This window comes from Frieseomelitta varia, unplaced genomic scaffold (genome assembly GCF_011392965.1).
Source record: "Frieseomelitta varia isolate USP_RPSP 00005682 unplaced genomic scaffold, Fvar_1.2 scaffold_277, whole genome shotgun sequence".
NCBI lineage: Eukaryota > Metazoa > Arthropoda > Insecta > Hymenoptera > Apidae > Frieseomelitta > Frieseomelitta varia.
The window spans coordinates 1,149,797-1,171,222 of record NW_025110009.1 but is presented as its reverse complement, the minus strand read 5'-3'; the positions used below and the strand labels follow the sequence as shown (position 1 = coordinate 1,171,222).

Sequence of the window (21,426 nt, the reverse complement as noted above, 5' to 3'; positions counted from 1 at the left end):
TAGAATGTATCAACATACAAAGATACCCTACTAATGTTTCTACGAACAATTTTTTTGATCGCGAATAATCATTAAATAGTTCATTAAAGATAGATATTAAGATATTTCTATAAAATAAAGAATATTCTTGTTATTTTCATCAAGACGCATTTAAATTAAAAACATTTCAAATCATGATTTAATTTTTAAAGGCCAATGTGCAACGATAAAATTAGCGTGTGTGTAATTATCAAATCTTATACAATACATACTTGTATTATCGATGAAATGTTTATTTTCTGACCTTCCCGATTACTGAATTAGATTCAGATGCCGCGTTTCAAATAGAGATTGTTTGCAACGTTAATGCAAGCAATGGTATATTTAAATGGTAGAATTCATTGCCGTGTCCAAACTAGAATACTCGTTGTAATTTTTAACAGGTCAAATATATATTTGCGTTTAAATTTTTTAATTTAGTTGGTGGTATTTATAATAATATAAGTTGATTGAGATGAAACGTCCATCATATTGCACGTCCAACTATTAGCAACAGCTTAGAAGGATCGATTCAGATATGGCTTACCGAAGGCGAGCATAGAATGTTCCTCCACTTTGGCGATTCACGGGCGAACCGGTGCGCTGAAACGTAACACATCGCTAACTCCGGTTGAATCTTTTTTTCTGATTTCAGATCGATTACCAACCAGTCAGTGAAGTAAAACGTCTGGAAGAACAGGTCGAACCCAAAGAGAAATGACTATGGCGAGGAGGGAAAAGAAGAGTAAGAAGAAGAAGAAAAAGAAGCGTGTTGCGTAGGGAATCTTTTTTAAGGAGGGAAGCAACGAGCACGGAGAACGTTCTCTGTTCCATGAGCATTCTCCCATCAGTCGGACCGCTCAGATGTTGCATCATCGAACGACTAAAATTCACCGATCAATCGAGATAATCTGTGTTGTAATTATCAGACGCATTTACGTAACGTCGATTTAGCGGGCAAGTATGTCAGGGGCGAATGCAACACTTTCGATTCGTCGATCTAGAAAAATAGAAGTCCGAATGCTTCGTCCGATCGAAAATCTCTTGACACTTATAGAACGCTTGTGGAAAATGTCACTGTTACACGAAGAGCTCAGAAATCAATCAACGTAAGTCACTTCTCATCAAAGACAACTTGTATCACGAGTATCGCAAGTATGCTTTTGTTATCAACACGCCGGCATATTTAATATTAATATTTACTTCGTTTTTTGAACTTTTTCATCGTTTTTTTTTTTTTTACTAATGTAAAATAAGATTTTTTTTTTCTATTCCAGAAGTAAAATAATTTTAGCGTTTCTTGTATTGAAGATAAATTTTTTTCATACTAGGTCTTTGAGGAGCTATTCTCTATCGTTGGGGGTGGAAACGCAAGTTCCTGCTTGGTGTGTTGAAAAAGCTATTAGTCGATGGAACAGTTTAGTTATTATAATAGTGAGAATTATGTTATAACGATCGTATAATAACGACTGAACTGTGTTTTGTCAACGATTACATGGTACAAGTAACACGTTGATTAGTTTCTGAGTCGTCTGTATCTCTGATAGCTGCAACGAAATCACAAGTCAAAATTTTCACAAATTCACAAGTCGTCAACATAATGTAAATCGCTTCGAAATGATTAAATTTTCTTACCGTTTCGACACACCGAAGGAAAGAAACAAGTACGAAAGCCACACCGACTGATAAAGGAGGATGCGTATCGTTCACGAACGATCGACGGAGACAATCGATGCTCCATGGTCCCTTGGCGCTGTTCGGACAACAGCGTTGCGATTCGAGCCTCGTGTTTCGAACACAAAAGGGATCCAACCGCAAGCAAAATCCATAGAGCGAGAGAAAAAGAACGAACGAGAAAAAGAGAATACGTGTTGTGTTCCGCGGGTTCCTTTCCGTCATTGTTTTCCTTTTCTTTCCTTTTTCCTTTCACGTTGACCGAGAGAGCAAGAAAGTCATGAAGGTTTTGTGAGCGGATCGTGGGATGCCAGGGTTCACGGACAATGAACACCTCGGGCGTCCTTCGTCCTTGCATGTCCTTCGACTCGTCGATCCTTTTCTCACCTCCTGTGTTCCGTTTTCTCTTTCCGTTTTTATCTTTTATCTTTCAATTTGTTCCTTTCGATGAATATTTCACCCCCTTTTTCTCTCTCTCTCTCTCTCTCTCTCTCTCTCTCTCGGTCCAGAATAACAACACGTTGTACAGACTCGAAACGAGGAACGCACGTTGGAGCTCGTTCGTACAATTATGAGAGACGATGGTCACCGACCGGTTGCCGATGCTCAGTCGTCCGTGAACGAGATCGTTCGACAGTCATTTTCGACGATCAAGTAACGTCGTGTGCTGTGAAACCTGCCAATCTACGACCAACCAAGCTCTCCTCCGGCTACATTGAAGTTTCTCGTTCTTTTGCCTCTTCGACTCGCCGTTTCTCTCCTTTCCAATTAAACGTGCTTTCGTTCCGTTCGCGACGGATGACAAGCATCGACGATCACTGTTCTTTGTCTCGATATATACAATATATACGACGACACGATTTTATTCGCGAAGGATAGTATCATTTAACGTTCGCCACGGCACGTAATCTCGAAACAGATTCCTTCGATCATCGTGCTAACCTCGCTTCGCGCGATAATTGAGCTCGCACGTATTCGAGGAAGGCTAATACGGGTTACGGTGTCCATCGAAAGAGAACATATGGCGACAAGAACGTGTTAGAAGATTCGTAACGATCATACCTGTTTGCTTAAGCTCCAGCAAATCGGAAGTTTGGATTGCAACTCTTGTGAGGATAGGTAATAATTTTGTTCCAATTCCAGTAATCTCGAATCCTCCGACAAGGGAAACGGAATAGAAGGAACAAACTATTCAATTATTTCACTGACAGCTTTAAATTACGCTGAATTTGAGATTGATTGCATGACTGGGTGCAACTGGACGATTTCAGTTTTTACCAATTCTATCGATTGTTTGAAGAACAGAGATGTGAAAGAGGGATTCGACGAAGTGTTCCGCGGAGTAAGAGTTCGCGTGCTTCACGCGATCCGTACGAATTTTTGCCGTGCGAATCTACCGATCTCGCCGCGCAATTTTCATTCGATCAATGCTACGTCGACGAATTCTAATTCTAACCGCACACTTGGTCGAAACTGAAACAAAAGATCAGTTTCGACAGAGGATCTTGAGCGGTAACATTGAGAATTGATTTCGTACTTCGCTCGTTTCGATAGAAACGTACGAACTTTTTGAGTAAGCAGGTGCCGCGAGCACTGTTTCGTTCTCGCGAAGAGTGTGCGATTGCGTGTCAAATCGCGCGATCGTGCAAGGTGTGTTGCATTACGCGGAATAATAGAACTCGTGGCACATTTTCTACGAAGCGGTCTACGGGAAGCAATTATCACACGCGTTGGACACGGGTGAAAAAAGATGTACCGGGCGCACAAACGAGAAAAATCGACGGACGTCTTAGTTGCTGGGGCGCAAGGATGTAGCAAAATCGTCCGCTGAAAAACTGGTCGTTCTATCTCTTGGTAAATTAATTTTCAAATAAGAACACCGAGGCCTGCCTCCTCGATATGCTGTTTCATTCTCTGCATCCTTCTTCCCCTCTTGCGCCGCCTCTTAGTTTCTTGTGCGTGGGACACACAGCCTGGTTACTCCATCTTTCTCTTCTTTCTCTCGTGCTTCACCCTTTTTCTCTTTCTTTTCTTTTTTTTTCTTTTTTTTTCTTTTTTGCTTTGGTTTTTTTTCGTGTATATTCGTACCACGGGGAACACGTTCCGAGCGAAAATCCGATGTCCAAACCTGATTGGTTCTTACTTGCGCGGAGCTTAATGATTCGCCCCGTTTAAACGAATTTGCGGTTCTGTAAACGAGCATGCGTGCCACCGATGCTTACCACTCCGGTATCAGTGTGCAACGTCGGCCTGTGCGTTTCATTTACACGCCGGCGTCTACAGAGTAGTTCCTCTTCTTTTTGTTTTTCTCTTTTCTTTTCTTTTTTCTTTTTTCTCGATCCGCCTCCCTGGAATGTATAATTGCACCAGTAGAAAGAGAGAGAGAGAGAGAGAGAGAGAATTCGATCGAAGAAACTGTCTACGGACAGATTGAGCCTGAATAATTATCAAGAAGCCAGGCGGAAGAAGGAAGGTTGATATATTTTTTCTTCTTCCAATCCATTTTTGCGAGATATAATTGCATCCATGGACAAAAGACGATCCGTATTCGATCGATCCGTTCGCCGATAGATCGCTGTTTAATTAGTATCGAGAAGGTAGACGGAAGTTGGTTGTAACATTTCGTTTTCTTTTTTTTTTTTCAATCCATTATTGAACACGCCCGTGGGCAACAAATTCGATCGAAGAAATTGTCCGTGGATAAATCGCGTTTGATAACGTCGAGGGGGTAGGCGGAAGTTGATGGCGGTAGTTGGCAATTGAATATGTATTTTTATATCGGGTAAAAGGAACAACACTGGACGATGATACAGAAAATGAGGACATTCGATACGCATTAACGACGCCAGGAGATAGATTGATCGTGGTAGGTGGAAGTCGTTTTTGCGAACTTGCGTTTCCAAATGCGCTCTCGCATCGGCGAAATTGCGCCATCGAATTAAAAGAAAAATGGCGCGATACGTGACTGGCGTGGCAGAAATTGGCACGGTCGCACGCTCGAAGTGAAACGAACGAATCTATCCGACTGTTTCTCTTTTGCGAATGAATCGTGGCGAGCAACGACTGCGGTTGAAATATCGTGTGTGGTCGATGTGTCGAAAGGGAATATCTTAATTTCGCCATTTTCCTTCCTTCTTTTCTTTTTTTCTCCTTTTTCTTTACTCTTTACTTTCTGCTTTTTCTTTTTTCTTTTTTTTTTTTTTTCTCAATAAAGAAATCAATAGGTGGAAGTCGCTGGCGTGCAGGATGTTATTCAATGGATTTTGTGGTCGATTTGTAAGACGTTGGTTTGCTTGCGGCACTTCTAGATGATTTCATTTTAACGTAAGAAGAATTTTGTTTGACAGGACAGTTAACTTAATTGAACTGTTTGAAAGGTTAAATTTAGACTTGCGTAACAGATCTCGACTTGAAATTTCCCGCGATAACCTACACGTTGTCTTGATCTGTAAATTATAATAGCATTGAGTTCAATGGATAAATAAAACAAGGGTTTACAAAGGCGGTCGAATTTCAATGCTGGAAATATTATTTTTATGAATTTACGTTCCCCTCGCGTAAATTGTAACGTTCTCTGTTTATAATAATAATTTTCTATTTGTAATATTTTCTGTTTTTAATAATAGGGCTTGAAAAGTGAAGTTTAAGCTTTTATATTTACCGTGTGCTGTTGTAATTGTAAATTTCTACAAAGTTTGCGAGGAAAATGCAGTTCTGCGCAAGAACTTTAAATTATACAATCCGATATTCGTTGACCACGACGATTGTTACTGAAGAGTTACGTTATTGATATCGAGAATTTGTTGTTCGTTAGATCGATTCAGAGCCAAGTGTAATTTATCCGGGACAAACTACTTTGTATTACTTGAAATTAGTCCTATTCAAAGTGAGGAGATCCGCGATATAACTTGAATTAAATTTCCTCCAGATTCGCTTAATTATATTTATAATTACGTACATTTATTTGTTATGATTTCACGTTATATTCTTTCTGCGTTAATAAAACTATTAAAAATATTGTTTCCACTATGTATAGATAAAAGAACGTTTCTCCAATTACTTTCGATGTGTATTATTGCCTGTAGTAGGAGAAAAGAAAAAAAAAAAAAAAGACCAAAATATCGAAAAATACTTGAAACTAGAAACTACAAATATAAAACGAGATACGCGTCTACGTCTACGCTATAATCCATTAATCTATTAATCTACTAACCTATTCTCGTGCGAGAAGTTACCCCCGGCACGTTGTGTCACGGCGACGAGCTATCCGAACACTTTACACGTCAGCGTTCAGTAGATGAACACCGCGGTTTATATACATCTATATATCTGTATTTCTGAATAAACGCATACTCACGGATAGAACTTGATGCACCTCGCACGTTGCAATTCCACACACCCTGCTATTTGTCGCTTACAAAGCTTCTTGTATCTAATAGCATGTCAGGTGTTTCATGCATATCCGAGTAATATTTAGCATAAACGATCGGGACGATCGAGACGAAGAGAAGACGGTTTAATGCCTTGTAATTTCGTACTTCCGACAGTTCGTTGCGTAAAACCTTTAATTTCAATGGAAAACTTTTGGCTTCGGCGCGCGGATGTCGGGTACTGATGAAAGATGTTTCGTGACGTTTGCCAACGATTTGCGTGTGAACTTCCCGGTCGCTTCGATCGTTGGATACACGGATCGTGTGGAAATTGCACGGTGAATGAAATTCGTCGGAGCGCGCTCGATGATGGAACCGGAAATGCGCTTTGCGTTTCCGCTAGGAAGTTCTCGCGAATTGCCGACGAAAAAGAATTTGTCACGTTGTGTGACACGGGACAGCGTCCGGGCAATAATCGCGTGTATTAAAACGTGGTAGCTGCAGACTGAATTACGAAGGTAAAATGGAAATTTGACAGAGAAAAAGAAATACGTTGCAAAGGAATTTTATTTAATATACTATATAGGATAGTATTTAATATTATATTATCCTTTTGAAAAAAAAAAAAAAGAAAAATAAGGAATATGAAAGTGTAAAGAAATTTCTTTTCAGGAATATTTAGTTTGTTAAGGAGTACACTTGACCTCGTTATGCAGGATAAGAGAAACTCATACATCCACTGCTTTTTTCTTTTTTTAATATGTAAAGTGTGCTTTCGTTTAATTTTCTCTCAAGTTAAATAAGGTGGGTTGTTTCAGCTTTTTCTTTTTTTTTTTGTAAATAGGATATTTAATTAAAGTGACCAAGGTCCCTTTATACATATCTTTTCCTTTTTTTTGTGTGCGTGTGTGTATGTGTGTGTGTGTGTGTGTTTACGTTATTTTTATAATTCCTGTTATCGATAGGATTTTCAGTCCTTTCACTGAAATGGCTATATCTTTATATTCTATTATAATTCAATTTCTATGGTATAAATAATGAGTATCTAAATGTATCATATACTAAAAGAACTAATTTCCAAACATCATCGTCATTCATTCGTTCTAAATTGTTCGTTCATTTTTTCAAGGGATTCACGAATCATTTTCCTTATGCCATAAATCATCTCAATTTCAATCAGATTTCCAATGCTTCGGTGTAACGAAAAATCCTCTATAATGTACTCACATTTTGCTTACAATTGAAATCAGAGATGGTAAGAATAATTTATCGCTGAAATATTGTTCGTTGAAAAAGGGAAATAATGAACAAGCTCTCAGATATCCGAACCATATTTAATTCCTAATTGACCGAGGGTCGTTAACAAAACAAATGTTGGTTCTATTTAATAGTCGTCATAAATCATGCGCCCTGTCGCTGTGCGCGCTAGTCTGGACTATTTTCTCTCTTGGAACGCGAGTCCAAATTGTAATGGCCGCACAAATTTTCCGCTCGAAACACAGCGAGTGCATCCGAGACGAACTTTATTTCGCAAGGTTCATCCAAATTTGGATACGCTCTAATTCCTACACTTTGGACAAACTTAATTCTATTTGTAATCCTATATTTCTTCTATTTTCAGTTTTTAATAAATTGCGATGGAAATGATCTTAGTACTATACTTCTACGTTCCTGTTCAAAAATTTTAGAGCATTCTTCACTTTTTGGATAACACAACTTCGTACATTCTTCTGCGGAACAAGAATATTATAATTAATCCTCAAGTAGTATTACTGGGGATATAGATGATTATAGAAATTTAAGTTGAGTTATTGATGCGATATTTAATTTTATTTTGAATTACATTTTCTTCTGAACAGAAATTAGTAATAGTATTCAATTCAATAAAACATTTCAGAATTTGTTCCTAAAATTTTTATGATCTTCAATGATAACAGTTTTAACAGAGGATTGATTAAAATTTCAGCAGTATAAAAAAATAATATTATGAATATTACGAATATTGAAATTTTAACATGCTCTAAATTTTTTTTAGCTGGAATCTAAACCTACGAAGCATTTTCGTAAGGATAAAAAATCATGATAAAATGTATTACTTTTGGGTAGAAACATACTCCAGTATAAAACTTAATTTTTATAATTTCATAATTTTAGAATTTCATTATGAGAAGTCGAAATATCGACTCAAAGTATTTATCAGAAAAGTTACGAAGCCAATAACTTGAGTCTTGGAAACTGACTAGGAAAATTCTAATTCAAAATAACGAAATTAAAAATAAAAAGAACTCCTTTCTGAACACCTGATATTTCCATATTATACTTTCAGATCGAATTCTTCGATATTTTTAAATTTGAAATTTGCCTTGAACTTAAGTTCGACAAAGATGCAAGATTCAATAATTTTGAAAAACATGGAATTAGATATTGGTATTGTGTTAGTGTCGATATCTCTGTCTGAAGTATACTTGGAAACATCGACTACAAACATCAATCTCTGGACATTGAAACTTCAAGGATAGTCATTTGAAATATATTATCCCTTTCTTTCGTTTTATATAAATGAACAGACAGACTGATCTTTGCGTTTAAATGTAGTCATTATAGAAATTTCGATATAATTGTAAATCTAAATTTTTTAGGAGAAGTATTGGTAATTTGCACAAAGTATTTATGTACATAAATTGATCGTAATATAAATATTATTTCTGTTTATAAAAATTTATATTCTTAACATTGCTTGTTAAGACAATGTTTCACAATAATTACTTTCCTTTTCTTTTATAAACAGATAAACAAGGGGATAATGTAAAACTCATTTTTTTGAGGCGACACGTTCTTTATTTTTTACATCGATATGCACGATGAATGGTACTACAATCACATATTAGGAAGACTATCGTTGATTAATACTGCATTATTGTAAGAATATCGAGGCGGTATTAATCCAATTAACGATTAATTCAATTCGATTTAACGTGTAGCATTATATCGTAGTATTACGCTAATATGAATTGTTTATGTGCTATTTACCAATACTGCATTGCGATAATACGTTAACAATAATTTACTGTCGTTTGAGGGGGAAAATGTTCTGCTGCGATATCTCACAGATTTCGAGAGTTACAATCTATATATTCTTATAGTATTTCGATACTTTACCAGTGTTTAATATTTCATACGTCGAAGGAAAAAAAATCGTGTTGGTTTGCAACCCTTTCGTTACTATCGATGACTATAATCATTCGTCGCTATGCGTTCGTTACTATGTTCACGATCGTAGTTAATCGATAGGATTCGCCATGTTTCATGATTTGTAACACTTATTTTTAATACGCCGACTGCAAATGGTTATCTTTGTAAGTAGCATGTAATTATAAATAAAATTTTACGAGGAAAGTCACGTATCCTTTTTTTTTTTAAAATAAATTAAATAAACTTTAGCCGATGGTTCGCCAATGTTTCGTCGCGTGTGTATACGAAGAGTTCATGTTCAAGCATGCACCTCTCGAACAGCTATACAATTATTCCTGTAGCGAAAGGGTTAATGATGTATACCGTCAATGTAGTTAATGTGATAATAATTGCCTTCTATTAACAGCAATTTCGTTATTTATTGTGGAGAGACAAAAAGATAATGGTTTCACACGATTGCAAGGAGAGTTTATTTTAACAAAATGTAACGAAATATCATTTCTTTAATTATTAAAATTTTATTAGTCCAGATAAGAGCTAAAAGTTATAAACTGTTTTCAAGATTCAAAAAAAAAAAAAAAAAAAGAAGAATTATATGCACTAAGCACATCCATGAACATCAAACAGAATTACAATGATATTACGATAATATTTATTATAAGAAGTATAGAACGAAATTTTATGTTACATAATATTTCGACAAAACTGTTAAACCAAACAATTCTACGACCCTCTACCATTAGAATTTCGTTTATTTATAAGAGAAAAGAATTATTAATTAATTGTGTATACACATTGATATAATTATTATATAGAATCAAATCTTGTGAATCAAATGTGAATACACGGGCGTGTAACTTTCAAATTACACGCGACATTAAATTGTAGAACTTACATCGGACGAAGAAACCGGAAAACGACAGAACAATCATTAAGAAAAGAAGATTGAAAGAGAGAGAGAGAGAGAGCAAAGATAAAACTCCAGCTTTCCCGGATGATTCTAAACGGTATTCGACATGATGTCTCAGCTAAGGAGGACGAACAAGTATAAGGAGAATAAAGTTGCATGAATCATGAAACGTGTTCACGATTCTAGCGTGAAACCCGAAAGAAAAAGCCGACGAGCAACATTCCTCATTATGTATCAAATCATTCCCGGAAGGGGAAATTATAATTGCCGGCTGTAACACGACAGCCGGGCGTCAATTTCAAAGCGTGTTATCGACGACTTTTCATCATCCATCTTTTCCATCCATCCCTCCCCTTCCTCGTTCTGTTTTTAGGTGGATGTAAACGACGGCGTGCACGAGTGGACGAGCATAACGACGATTTTACAACATAGCCGGTGACACTTTCATTTTTACAGCTTGTAAGTTATCGCGTAAAAGTGACCGGAACGATGACTGTACGGAATGGCGTGGCGAAGGAATGAAACGCGACCAAAAGAGAGAAAAACAAAGAGAGAGAGAGAGAGAGAGATAATAGCCAAAGAGCCATACAACGTCCGCTTTATCGCGATTTATCTACTCGTATCAATCAATCCGACGATCCATAAACGAAACGTTATGTATGGGAGCTTTTACGATCGTGTTTCGATAGATCGAGAAAAGGGACGAACGAGGCACAGTCGAATTTTAAGTACGTGCACGCTACGGGGACATTGTGGGCCATGATGTTCGATAAAAAGGAGAAAAAAAAAAAAAAGGAATAACAAAATCCGCAGCATGCAGACAAACCCAGTGTATTCAGCGTATAATTATTAATCATGTGTCTTTGTTTATTCATGTTCTTGTAATGAAATCCTTTCGTGGAGATTGAAATCGTCTTGATGAACGAAAAATTAAAATATAAAGGAAATAAAAAAGAAAGATAAATCTTTATATTATTCAAATCTTTAAAAATATATATTCTACAGATAATTATTAATATTTTATTGTTGACAAAAATGACCCATTTGTCTTGCATGGTCGACAATTACGATGCAAAAGTCCGGTTTACTATAGCAGATGTATAGCGGTTTGAAACTGAGCAGACGATTGGAGAGATTGAAATCATTTTGCCATCCGTTGGGCATGTCTGCCTTTTTTTTAATTTTATTTATTTGTTACATGCTGTGAAAGGAGAAGATCGCTAAAGGAACCAGAACGACGCTGTACAAGCTGTGCTAAAATTTAAAATATAGTTAGGACACTTATTAAATAACATGGAAATATTTTGTATAAGTGTATGAAAAATAGAAATAATGAAATAATAATTAAAATAGAATTTTAACGTAAACTATATAAAAAATGAATTCGTTCATGTGTTAATTTTACAACACATTCTCTTAAAATAATAAATTTATCACAGAATATTTATACGAAATATGAATTGAAAAAAAGACGAAATTGGAAGTAAATATGTTTATAACAATTTGCAGATAAGTCAAGTAAAGAAGAATTTTATTAATTAATATATAATTTAATTATTAGACAGTATTTTATTAAGATTGCACAAGAGACTACAATTGGAATGAATTATTCAGCGTAGTGTGAATTGTAGATTAAAATAAACGCACAGACTATAAATTATAATTATGGTCTGTATCGAACAGTATAATTATATAAGAATATTATATTGCATTTATCTAAAATGCAAATATCTATATTATAATAATATAAGTATTTCAAACTACAAGTAACATCAATTTTAACGTAATATAACTTTGTTCATTACTTGTACAAAATTACCATTAAATGCTCGTTCATTTAAGATAGAAGTTATTATATACTGGAATGGACTCACAGTGAATCGTCAATTAAATTAAAACTTTAATATCTTCCAACCACTGAATGAACTCTTATCACCTTATCACCCTTTCACAATCGTCTATTTATTCTCGTTTTATTTCTTTTCCTTCACTTCTAAGTCCTTCTTAATAAACTCATTTGCACTAATAAAGCATAATTTTCCGTTAATACTTCACTTGACTCCGCGTTAGCGCTCGCTAGTGTTCAGACCCGGATTTCTTTTCCGGTATGTAATTCATCACGTGTGTTGTGTTACCCTACAACGATGTGTAATTTCTCGAAAATCCCGTACATCAATTAAACAAAACGATCCACCTGTTTCGATTCGTCCACGGAATTTGAGATGTTCCGCGAACAATGTTTTTCTATGTTAAGAATCGCGCGCTGAACCTATTGCTAACAATAAACGCAAGCTCCACAGCCTTAAATATCACACCCGTTATTATAGGAACGACTTGAACATTCTTCGACTCCTTTCGCACACGCGATCGATTCTTTTTAATTCGTTTCTTCGAAAAACGAAGGGTCACTCTTTGTCAAGCTAGCTCCGACATTCGCGTGCACCGGCGTTATTTGCGAATAACGTGCGCGAAGATCGCTATAATTTATTTAAATATAACAAATTTGCGTGAACGGTACTAGATCTCTCTGTTTCTCGGCCCTTTGAAGCGGAAGTTTCGAACGTCCATCGTACTTTTTTTCTGTTACAGATATAATTTCTGGATATAATTTCCAAAATTTCATGAAGTTCGAAGAGGAGTTTATATTATTTATTAGGCTGCACCATTTTTAGTAGATTGAAAATTATCGAAATCTGAGAGAAGACTCGAGATTTATAAAAGGAACTTTCTGAAAGATGGTTAGGTCGAATAAATACAAACACAGAAAAACTTCGAAGTCCGATATTTAATGTGTATTAAATATAATAAATCTCTGAGTAGATTTCATTTCTTCAGTTGTATCCACAAATATGAAAAAAGTTCATGGTTTAATAATAATTATTCGTTTTTTGAAAACTTAAATGGTGGAAGTCTTTATTGTATTTTTAATTTTTGTATTCATACTCCAGTAATACATTTCCTGTGGCTCGAGCAAACATTCTTAATTGAAAATATTATTGATATTCGCCTTAAGGAAACAGATGCTTAACAATAACGATTAAAATTTCTGGAAATTCTAATTATTAAATAGATACTATCGTTTCATTCTTACTAATTTATGATATTAATCAAACACGTTGGAAAAAAAGTTTGTCATTTTACATACTTTATTACATATTCACGTTGTACACGTATTATACTTTATACGTATATGTATATGCATAAATAGTTACACATTATCAGAGCGTTACGCATATTAAATTATAATGGTAACTTAAATTGCATACACTGGCTGTAATTTGTTCGGATCAACTTTATGACTCTCATTATCGGGATAATAGAGCAAACCCGGTACGTGTTTAACGTGCTCTTTGTATCAACTAGATGTTACTAGGAGGATACCAGTAGCTTGACTGAGTTTCAAGTAAATCTCGAATGATCAGAAATTTCCTTTTAAAAATTACTTATTTACCAACAGAAATAAAATAATATGTTTCGTCGTATAGAATTTTTTTCTTTTCATTGAAGTAATAAAAAATTTCATGAAAATATTAATTTATATTACATTATTTCTCACACATATTAATCGTAATTCTATATAATTTATATATAATTTTGTGAAACTTTAAGTCTATCATAAAATTAATTTATTCTACTACATTTTTTCTAAATGTTCCAAAGTTCTTTTCAGTGCGTGTAAAATATAAATATATAGATGAAAATATGTCGATGAAATATCTAGATGAAACTTCTCCTTCAAGGTTACTTTCTTTTCTCTTAGCAATATAAGGTGCGGTTAAGCATTGTCATGGTGAAGGGTAAACCTGTTGTAGTTTATCAAATGCCCATATAGACGATCATCTCTTTCAATTGAGTATCAACAACGAGATATATTTTACTTGCAATGATTTGTTAAAAATAATTTATTTATCAGCACGTTTTCATTCATTTACTTATTTGATATGTCTAATAAAACATCTGAAAATAAGTTTCTATGTTTCACGACATAGTATCGTGACATATCTATGTGCGTTAGAAAGTTAATTCTCGTAACAAATTCATAAAATATCTTTAAACTATTCGAGTTATATATTAAGCAATAATTGCTCTGAATTAATTATTCGAATTAATCCAACTAAATCAAATTTAGCGTACAAGTTATACAAGTGATATTTATAGATTTCTCGCCTTTTTTCAGNATATATATATATATATATATATATATATATATATATATATATATATATATATATATATATATATATATATATATATATACAAATAATGTTCGTCTAATAAAAATTCCATATAAAGCATAATTTAACTCCGTATTTACGAATGAAATGTCTCGCCACATAACGTTGATCATAATATATGCGCTTTTTTTTTATGAACGTGAATTATTTTCTGCTTACTGTGAAAAAATAAATATAAATTCGCTTACAGAAACAAAGTATTTTCGTCAATTTAACGTTGCCAATATTCTCTTACGAAATCGCTTTTATTCGAATCATTGGACGGAATGTCCAGAGTCATAATGGAAAGATATACGACATATCTCGTTAAGAGCATTACGCAAACGACGTTTCATTTCTACATTGCAATAGGTATCTCGTTCAAAACGTCCCGTCACATATATTTTGTTCACTGAAGGAATTAGAATATTTCATTTTATAACACGTGTATATATATATATATATATATATATATATATATATATATATATATCTTACATCTTCACGAGTAAATTTTTACGGAGGGAATTTCCAACGAGTCGCGTTTACAAACACGTATTCACCATTAACGAACATGCTGTTCGAAAACTAAATAGATAATCTGCACATAGAAATAGAGTTATGGCACTCTACCTTGGACGAGAATAACGAACAAAAAGCAGGCTGACGACAGAAAGAGAGGTGGACGGTGGTGGAGCAGAGCGAGAAATAAGAAAATAATTTCAAACACGTAGGAAAAGCACGAGAGCCGACCGGCCGCCGGTCCGAGACGTATAAAAGCGTTGCATCGCTTTAACCGCGGTATATTTCTGCATTATATAAGCAATATAGTCCTTAGTTTATGCCCGGGACGCCGTAGTTAAACGTTGCCAGGGTTTTTATAGGCCTATACGTGAATATTCTCGTACTTATGTCGGTTACGACGCCTGGCGTGTTTCCACTCGGACGCGTCCTCGCTCGCGTCGTCGTTTCTTCTCGGTTCCAACGCAATGGGAAACACATTCGCCCCGAGATGGATGATTGCTCTCGGTGTCGGATAACGAAGTGTTAACCCTTAACCGGTAGCGTGTATTTTTTTGCAACGCTCAAAGCCTCGAATTCCTGCATTGTTATCTCGGCGAAGATTCCTTCGGCTCTCCCTCCCCCTCCCTCTGCTTCCCCAGACCAGCCGAAGGGGAACAAATTGGGCTGAATTGCGAGGAAGCCGGGGCAATCAGTGGGAAATGATTTTTTGAAAGAAACCTTGAGATTGGTCTATTAACGCACAAGTAGTGCCATTAGATAACAATTTATGTCAAATTATTAAAATTTCGGGTACTTGAGCTTTATTGTGCGCTCTTCGCAACGGAGATTCGTAAATGAAAAATTCATTAACAAAATTAATTAATTTAATCCTTGGCATAAAGCTTGAAATTAGTGAAGAAAGATTTGTGTTTGATTGCTTGCGCGATTCCGCTTGTTCATGTGGATTAATCTCAAGTTGTTGTGATTGTTTCATTCAATTGTATGTTGAACCTTTAACAAGAATATTTAGCAAAATCATGTTTAATATCTATTTGTTAAATGTTTAATACTATTATTTGTGCGTTACACTAATCTTTCATGGTATTTTTTCCAAATTTGAAGTCATATAAGAAAGTCACACGAATATTTTAATCATTGAAATCTTCTCAACATTCATGCAATTTATATCAAATTTTTAGAAATTAACAGGACAGAATTAGTAATTTCTAGCAACCGGATCTTTTTAACATTCAATTCTGACACGTTTATTCGTTGCTCTTGTTAAATATAATTCTATTTTATAAAATCATAGATCATCTCATGCCGTTTACTTTTCAAACTTCACTATCTGTTCATTGTAAGTACCTACTTCCAAACAGGCTGCAATTAGTCTTACAGTTGCATTACTTTTTCCGCGGTGTCACTTTTGCATTTTATACGAATTAATCAAATATTAATGAATTTTTGTGTAATGATTAAGTCATTAACTGGTTTCACCTTTTTTAGCTTGTCCGCGAAAGTGGCAAGGACTGTTATCTGTCATCTATTTTGCCTGTCATGCGGTATCTTGATGGTAATTAATTGACTTCGGGATCCGTGGTTATAAATATAAAATTTTATCAAGCTTCTATGCACAATACGCCGCGATATTTCACCAGATACGTGACAACTGTACGAAAAAAGTGCATATTCTTTCGATTCTTGAAGACTGAATTAAAAATCGGAGAGCAGCCGATATTATCAATTTGCCAATCAATCGTTTGTATGGCATTTCAAGCGTGAATCTTATATTTGCAAAGAATTACTTTCGTTATTTAATTTATCATATTCTTCTAATATTCTTGCTCAGCATAGTATACAATATTATTATACGTAGCTATTACAATAACTTTGATGTTATAGTAATCTTAATTGGTTGGTCGTGCCATTTTGAGAAGCATAAATATATTCACCACTCATCACTTTAAACATAAATATAAAAATTCGATAATAACCTCTGTAAATCGGTTATCTAATATAAGTATTATTTTAATATTAGTAAGTTAGTGAATTCTTATGAACATAACTAAAAAAGTCGAACCTAGAGTATCTCGTACAATTTTATACATTGCACAAATCCTACAATATGTAATATATAATAAATTTCATTCACAGTCTAGTTATTACTATCATTAGAGCAAGTAAATTTACGCAATAATTTATGAACTAACAACGTTAGCATTAAGCAACGTTAATATTGACTGTGACACGTTGTAATTAACAAGCACAGTTGTTCTATTACATCTCGAATTCTACAATTGTATTATTCAAGATCGCAATCATTTATATAATCTAAAATTTCGTGATTTGTTAATACGGTAATAGGTCTACGGATTGTTAATCCATTAAACTAATGTAAGTCGAATGTAAGTACTAGTTGACCAGAGAAATTAAAAGAGAAGTCGTTGCGAATGTCGTTGAAACGATAAAGATTATTCATATTCTAGGTATAAATTATTTTCAGTTGGTCAAAAAAAGTAATTGACAAGCGAGTAATTAAAAATACGTCGATACATGACATCATCGCTACGATATCTAACCTGCCATTACGTAGTAAAAAGGAAAAGAAAGGTATTAAATAGCCATTTTGCACTCTTACACGATCGTGTGATCTCAAAAGAAAGTAGCCAGTTCAACCTGATAATTACCTCAATTTCGTTTCGATTTTTTATTACTCGGAATTAACAATTGCATCGTTTCATGCTCATTCCCAACGGAACTGCTAATGTTTAACCTAATGTATCTAAGTGACATATTACAATTCAAACTACGTACTGCTGTTCAAGTATGAATTAAGCATTGAAAATGGTGGACACATCCATTAATTAAAATTTGATATCTCGCTTTTGTAAACGGTATATCGACAATTTCAAAATTACGTTTAATAAATTTTGTATTATAACTTGAGTTGCTGTATTATGGTTCACCCTATAGTTTGTTGAACAGAATGTTTTAAAACTTAGTATATCATTTAGCCGACTCTTATTCTCGATGTTGTACAATAAAATGCTTCATTCTTTCGCTATTCTGAGTGTCTCGAAATTGAATATAATATGCGCATTATTTGAAAAGGAAACAGCAATCTCATCACGATGCAGCGTGAATTTTATTTGTCATGCTGGTAAATTGCTTCGTAAATTAATTAACTCACATATAGCCGTTTCATTGGCCATCAGAGCAGAACTCACAACAGACGTTTTGTTGCAAATACTGAATTATTATTTTTAAATACATTAGCCTATTTTGCCTTTCTTCTTCAACACGCGATTATGCTTCGATAATTTTAACACTTAAGGAACAAAATGAAAAGTCTAATATTACTGTGTAATTTTGTAGATAAAATTCTTTATCTAATTTAGATAAAGAAATATTATTTTAGAACTAGAAAGATGCTAAAATTATTAAAAATGAAATAAAATTTGAAATGAGAATTACTACACATTCTTTTGATATGTCTAATTGCTCAATTTAAACAGTAAAATAATAATATATTAATTTAAAATTCGTAATTTTCAATACAAAGAGATTAGAAAATATACTTATTTAGCGCTTCATTAAATAAATAAATTAAATTATTATTATTACTTTATATCAAATATTGCTTTGAATCCAACGAAGTAATTCAAAACATAAAATAATTTTATCTTACAATTTTAACTTTTAATTTTAAATTACATATATTTCATTAATTTCCACAAACATCCGTAATCCTGTCTACGATTTCATAATTCTATAATTTTGTAATTTATAATGTAGAATTTTATAATTTTGTAATTTCATAATTCTATAATTTAAAATTCCTAATTTTATAATTCAGAATATCGTTACTTTGTAGTTTAGAAAATCATTAATTTTTTATAGAATTGTTTCGTAAACTCTGCATTGCAATTTCACATTCACTCCACACACAGGAAGAGCTTTTATAGCACATTACAGCAGTCCTTGGACGAATCTCTCATTCTGCAGATATTTTAAAATTCTACGTATTATTGTGCTGTATAATGAATACCGCGAAAAATGAACACTAATGACGCACGTAAGAAGTTTTTCTTCATTTAATTTTACGTTCATTCTACCTTCTGAGTTCTGTCTATCTATTTATTTACCGTAATAAATATGTCATGCCATTCATATAATTTCGTTTCTTCGCTTTTACATTTCGTTCACGAGTCGAAGTTGTATCTTACCGAAACAGTGCATATGCAGTTCCTCGATACTGGATCGTAGTCAGCATAAATCGAATATGGAAATGAACAGCTTTTTTTCATTGCAGAACCATAGCATTTTCTAAATTGCTGGTTACAGGAATTATCTGCACGTGACTGAATTCACTCTACGGTCAGATGAGCAAAGGTAAACGTGATCGCAACGCGATCACCGCCAGCTATGTTAATTTACGTCACGTGTTGTCGCACAATAATATCACACGGCTTGATAACAACATCTGTGCTTGCGAATTATCAAATTATCCAATCAATTAATGAAATACTAGCATAATTCGTATAATTACTCGTCTTTGCAGGCCAAATCTGCATTATTAAACCATTTCGATCGATTCGTAAATATTATGTGTAGTGAAGGTCGTGCATCTCATGTTGACACGCATCGGTGCTTTTCCAACGATTCTGTGTCTTCAAAAGCAATGTGATATATATCCAAAAAATTTAATTATTATCACACACTGAAATTGTTTACTTGAATGTCATATGATTTGCAAACATGCATAACATATATCATATAATGCAAAATAATCTCTAACTATTTCAATAAAAAAAATTTAGTTATGTATAAGAAGAGTTACGCTTAACAGGAATAATATGACTTTTAGTCAAGAAGTCATGACTTTAGCCAAGAAGTTTGAAATTTAGTCAAGAAATTTTGATTTATTGTAATGTATATTCAAATATTTATAAAACGTGGTGTAGAGTTCATTATTATACAAAAAGTACAACTCGAACTTCGACAATGAGCATTTATAATTTCATTCTCACGAACGTTCACAATATTGCTGGTTTTATAATTATAATTGTAAGATAATATATTTTGAAATATAGAAGGATATATTAAAATCGACAAATAATATTTTGATCAAATTTGCATTTCAATGTTTGACGATGTTTCTCGTTTTACTTGATGTAATTCTTCAATTCACCGTTATTCTGCGTAGAGTGCGCTGAAAACTGTTGACCATACTATGTCGGTATTTCAGAGTATAAGCATTGACAGAATAGAATAGATTGGACATCAAATACTTTTTCGTGTCCCATCATTGACTAAAAATTGCAATGTCTATTCATATAGCTCGTCATGAAACACGAAAAAGGACTGGTTGTCCGGTTTATTCTAATTAGTTAATGGTCAATGTTGTAAGATTGATTTTTTTTAGGCTTCAACTTTCTTTTCTGAAATCTGTTTTACCTGTGGAACTTACAACAGTTCCCAATGACTTCCGCTAGAAGTATATTTGGCGCATTTTCATGAGCCAAATATAATTAGACGTGCTTTAAAAATAATGTAATAGTGTATTTTATTTGCTGACTGAAATCATTTACATGATTTTTGTGCTTCTAGTTCGTGAGACATTTGATATAAAATACTGCATTGCATAATTTAATATATGATTAGCTTAAAATGCTAAAATAGAAGTTGTCAGTTTATGATTATGGTTAACCTCAACAATTGTTGAAGTTTTATTTCTGAATAAGATTAATTGATTGTAGTGACCATTGTGAAAGAATTTATTATTTGAATTTACTTACGGTAAGTGTATCTAATAATAAATTCTACTTCTTATTCATAATAATATTTTGTGTAGAATATTCTAATAATTACCATAACCTATTTTCATTGTTCAGTTTTTCTGATTTTACCAAGTTTATAGCAACATAGAAAGAAATTGAAACATTTTTATAATTTTTATGTTATCCAGACTACTTGATGATGAATCCTGATATTCAGAAAAAGATTCTCAAGTTTGAAACATTTGTCAATGATGTGCTGAAAGAGGATCTTGCACAATTAGAACAGAAACTTGATGCTAAAAATGCAGATATTGCAGAATTTCTTCAGTTGAAGGCTATGATAACTACCTTTAAAAATAATGGCCTTGATAAAAGTGGTTTTAAAACTCAAGTAGATATCGGGCAAAATTTCTTTATAGAAGCACAAGTTTCAGATGCTTCTACAATTCTGTTGGATATTGGTTTAGGACATTACATGGAACTTTCTATAGATGAAGCTGTGGCTGTTATAAACGTTCGAGTTAAACTTCTAGAACAACAGATCAAACACTTTCGTAAGGAAATCGCCAGAACAAATGCTCACATCAAATTAATTCTCCTAGGCATTAGGGAGTTGCAAGGATTTGATGACAAAATGTAATTTTGTAATTTTTTTATGTGTACATATTTCTCTGCTAAGATTTGTACATATGTACTAGAACTTTCAATAAATATTAAACGACATTGAAACTCTGACTTCATTTTCTGAAACTCTTCATTTTCAA

At 33.7% G+C, this 21,426-nt stretch overlaps 3 protein-coding genes across 6 annotated transcripts in view; 2 read left to right on the top strand and 1 right to left on the bottom strand.

The window, feature by feature from the left end:
- Positions 1-9,462, top strand: part of LOC122529082 (doublesex- and mab-3-related transcription factor 1) — a 94,860-nt gene extending 85,398 nt beyond the window's left edge. For all 3 annotated transcript variants that reach the window (XM_043654866.1, XM_043654868.1, XM_043654869.1), the window contains one exon: positions 674-9,462. The gene's annotated coding sequence lies outside the window, so the exon portion shown is untranslated. The remainder of the gene's footprint in view (positions 1-673) is intronic.
- The window catches only part of LOC122529085, a 295,075-nt gene that overhangs the window by 99,984 nt on the left and 173,665 nt on the right, over positions 1-21,426 (bottom strand). The gene's annotated exons all lie outside the window — the stretch shown is intronic.
- Positions 20,368-21,391, top strand: LOC122529084 (protein UXT homolog). Of its 2 annotated transcripts, XM_043654872.1 has the most exons (3): positions 20,368-20,569; positions 20,642-20,681; positions 20,851-21,391. In XM_043654872.1, exon 3 carries the CDS (start codon positions 20,859-20,861, stop codon positions 21,300-21,302), a length of 444 nt encoding a protein of 147 aa, XP_043510807.1. In that variant the 5' UTR covers positions 20,368-20,569; positions 20,642-20,681; positions 20,851-20,858; the 3' UTR covers positions 21,303-21,391. The 2 variants fall into 2 exon arrangements, with proteins under 2 accessions (XP_043510807.1, XP_043510806.1); XM_043654871.1 differs by having other exon boundaries at positions 20,369-20,681.

Bases quoted from the DNA above. Each gene is read 5' to 3' on its own strand.
- LOC122529084 (XM_043654872.1), top strand. From the start codon at position 20,859: ATGATGAATCCTGATATTCAGAAAAAGATTCTCAAGTTTGAAACATTT.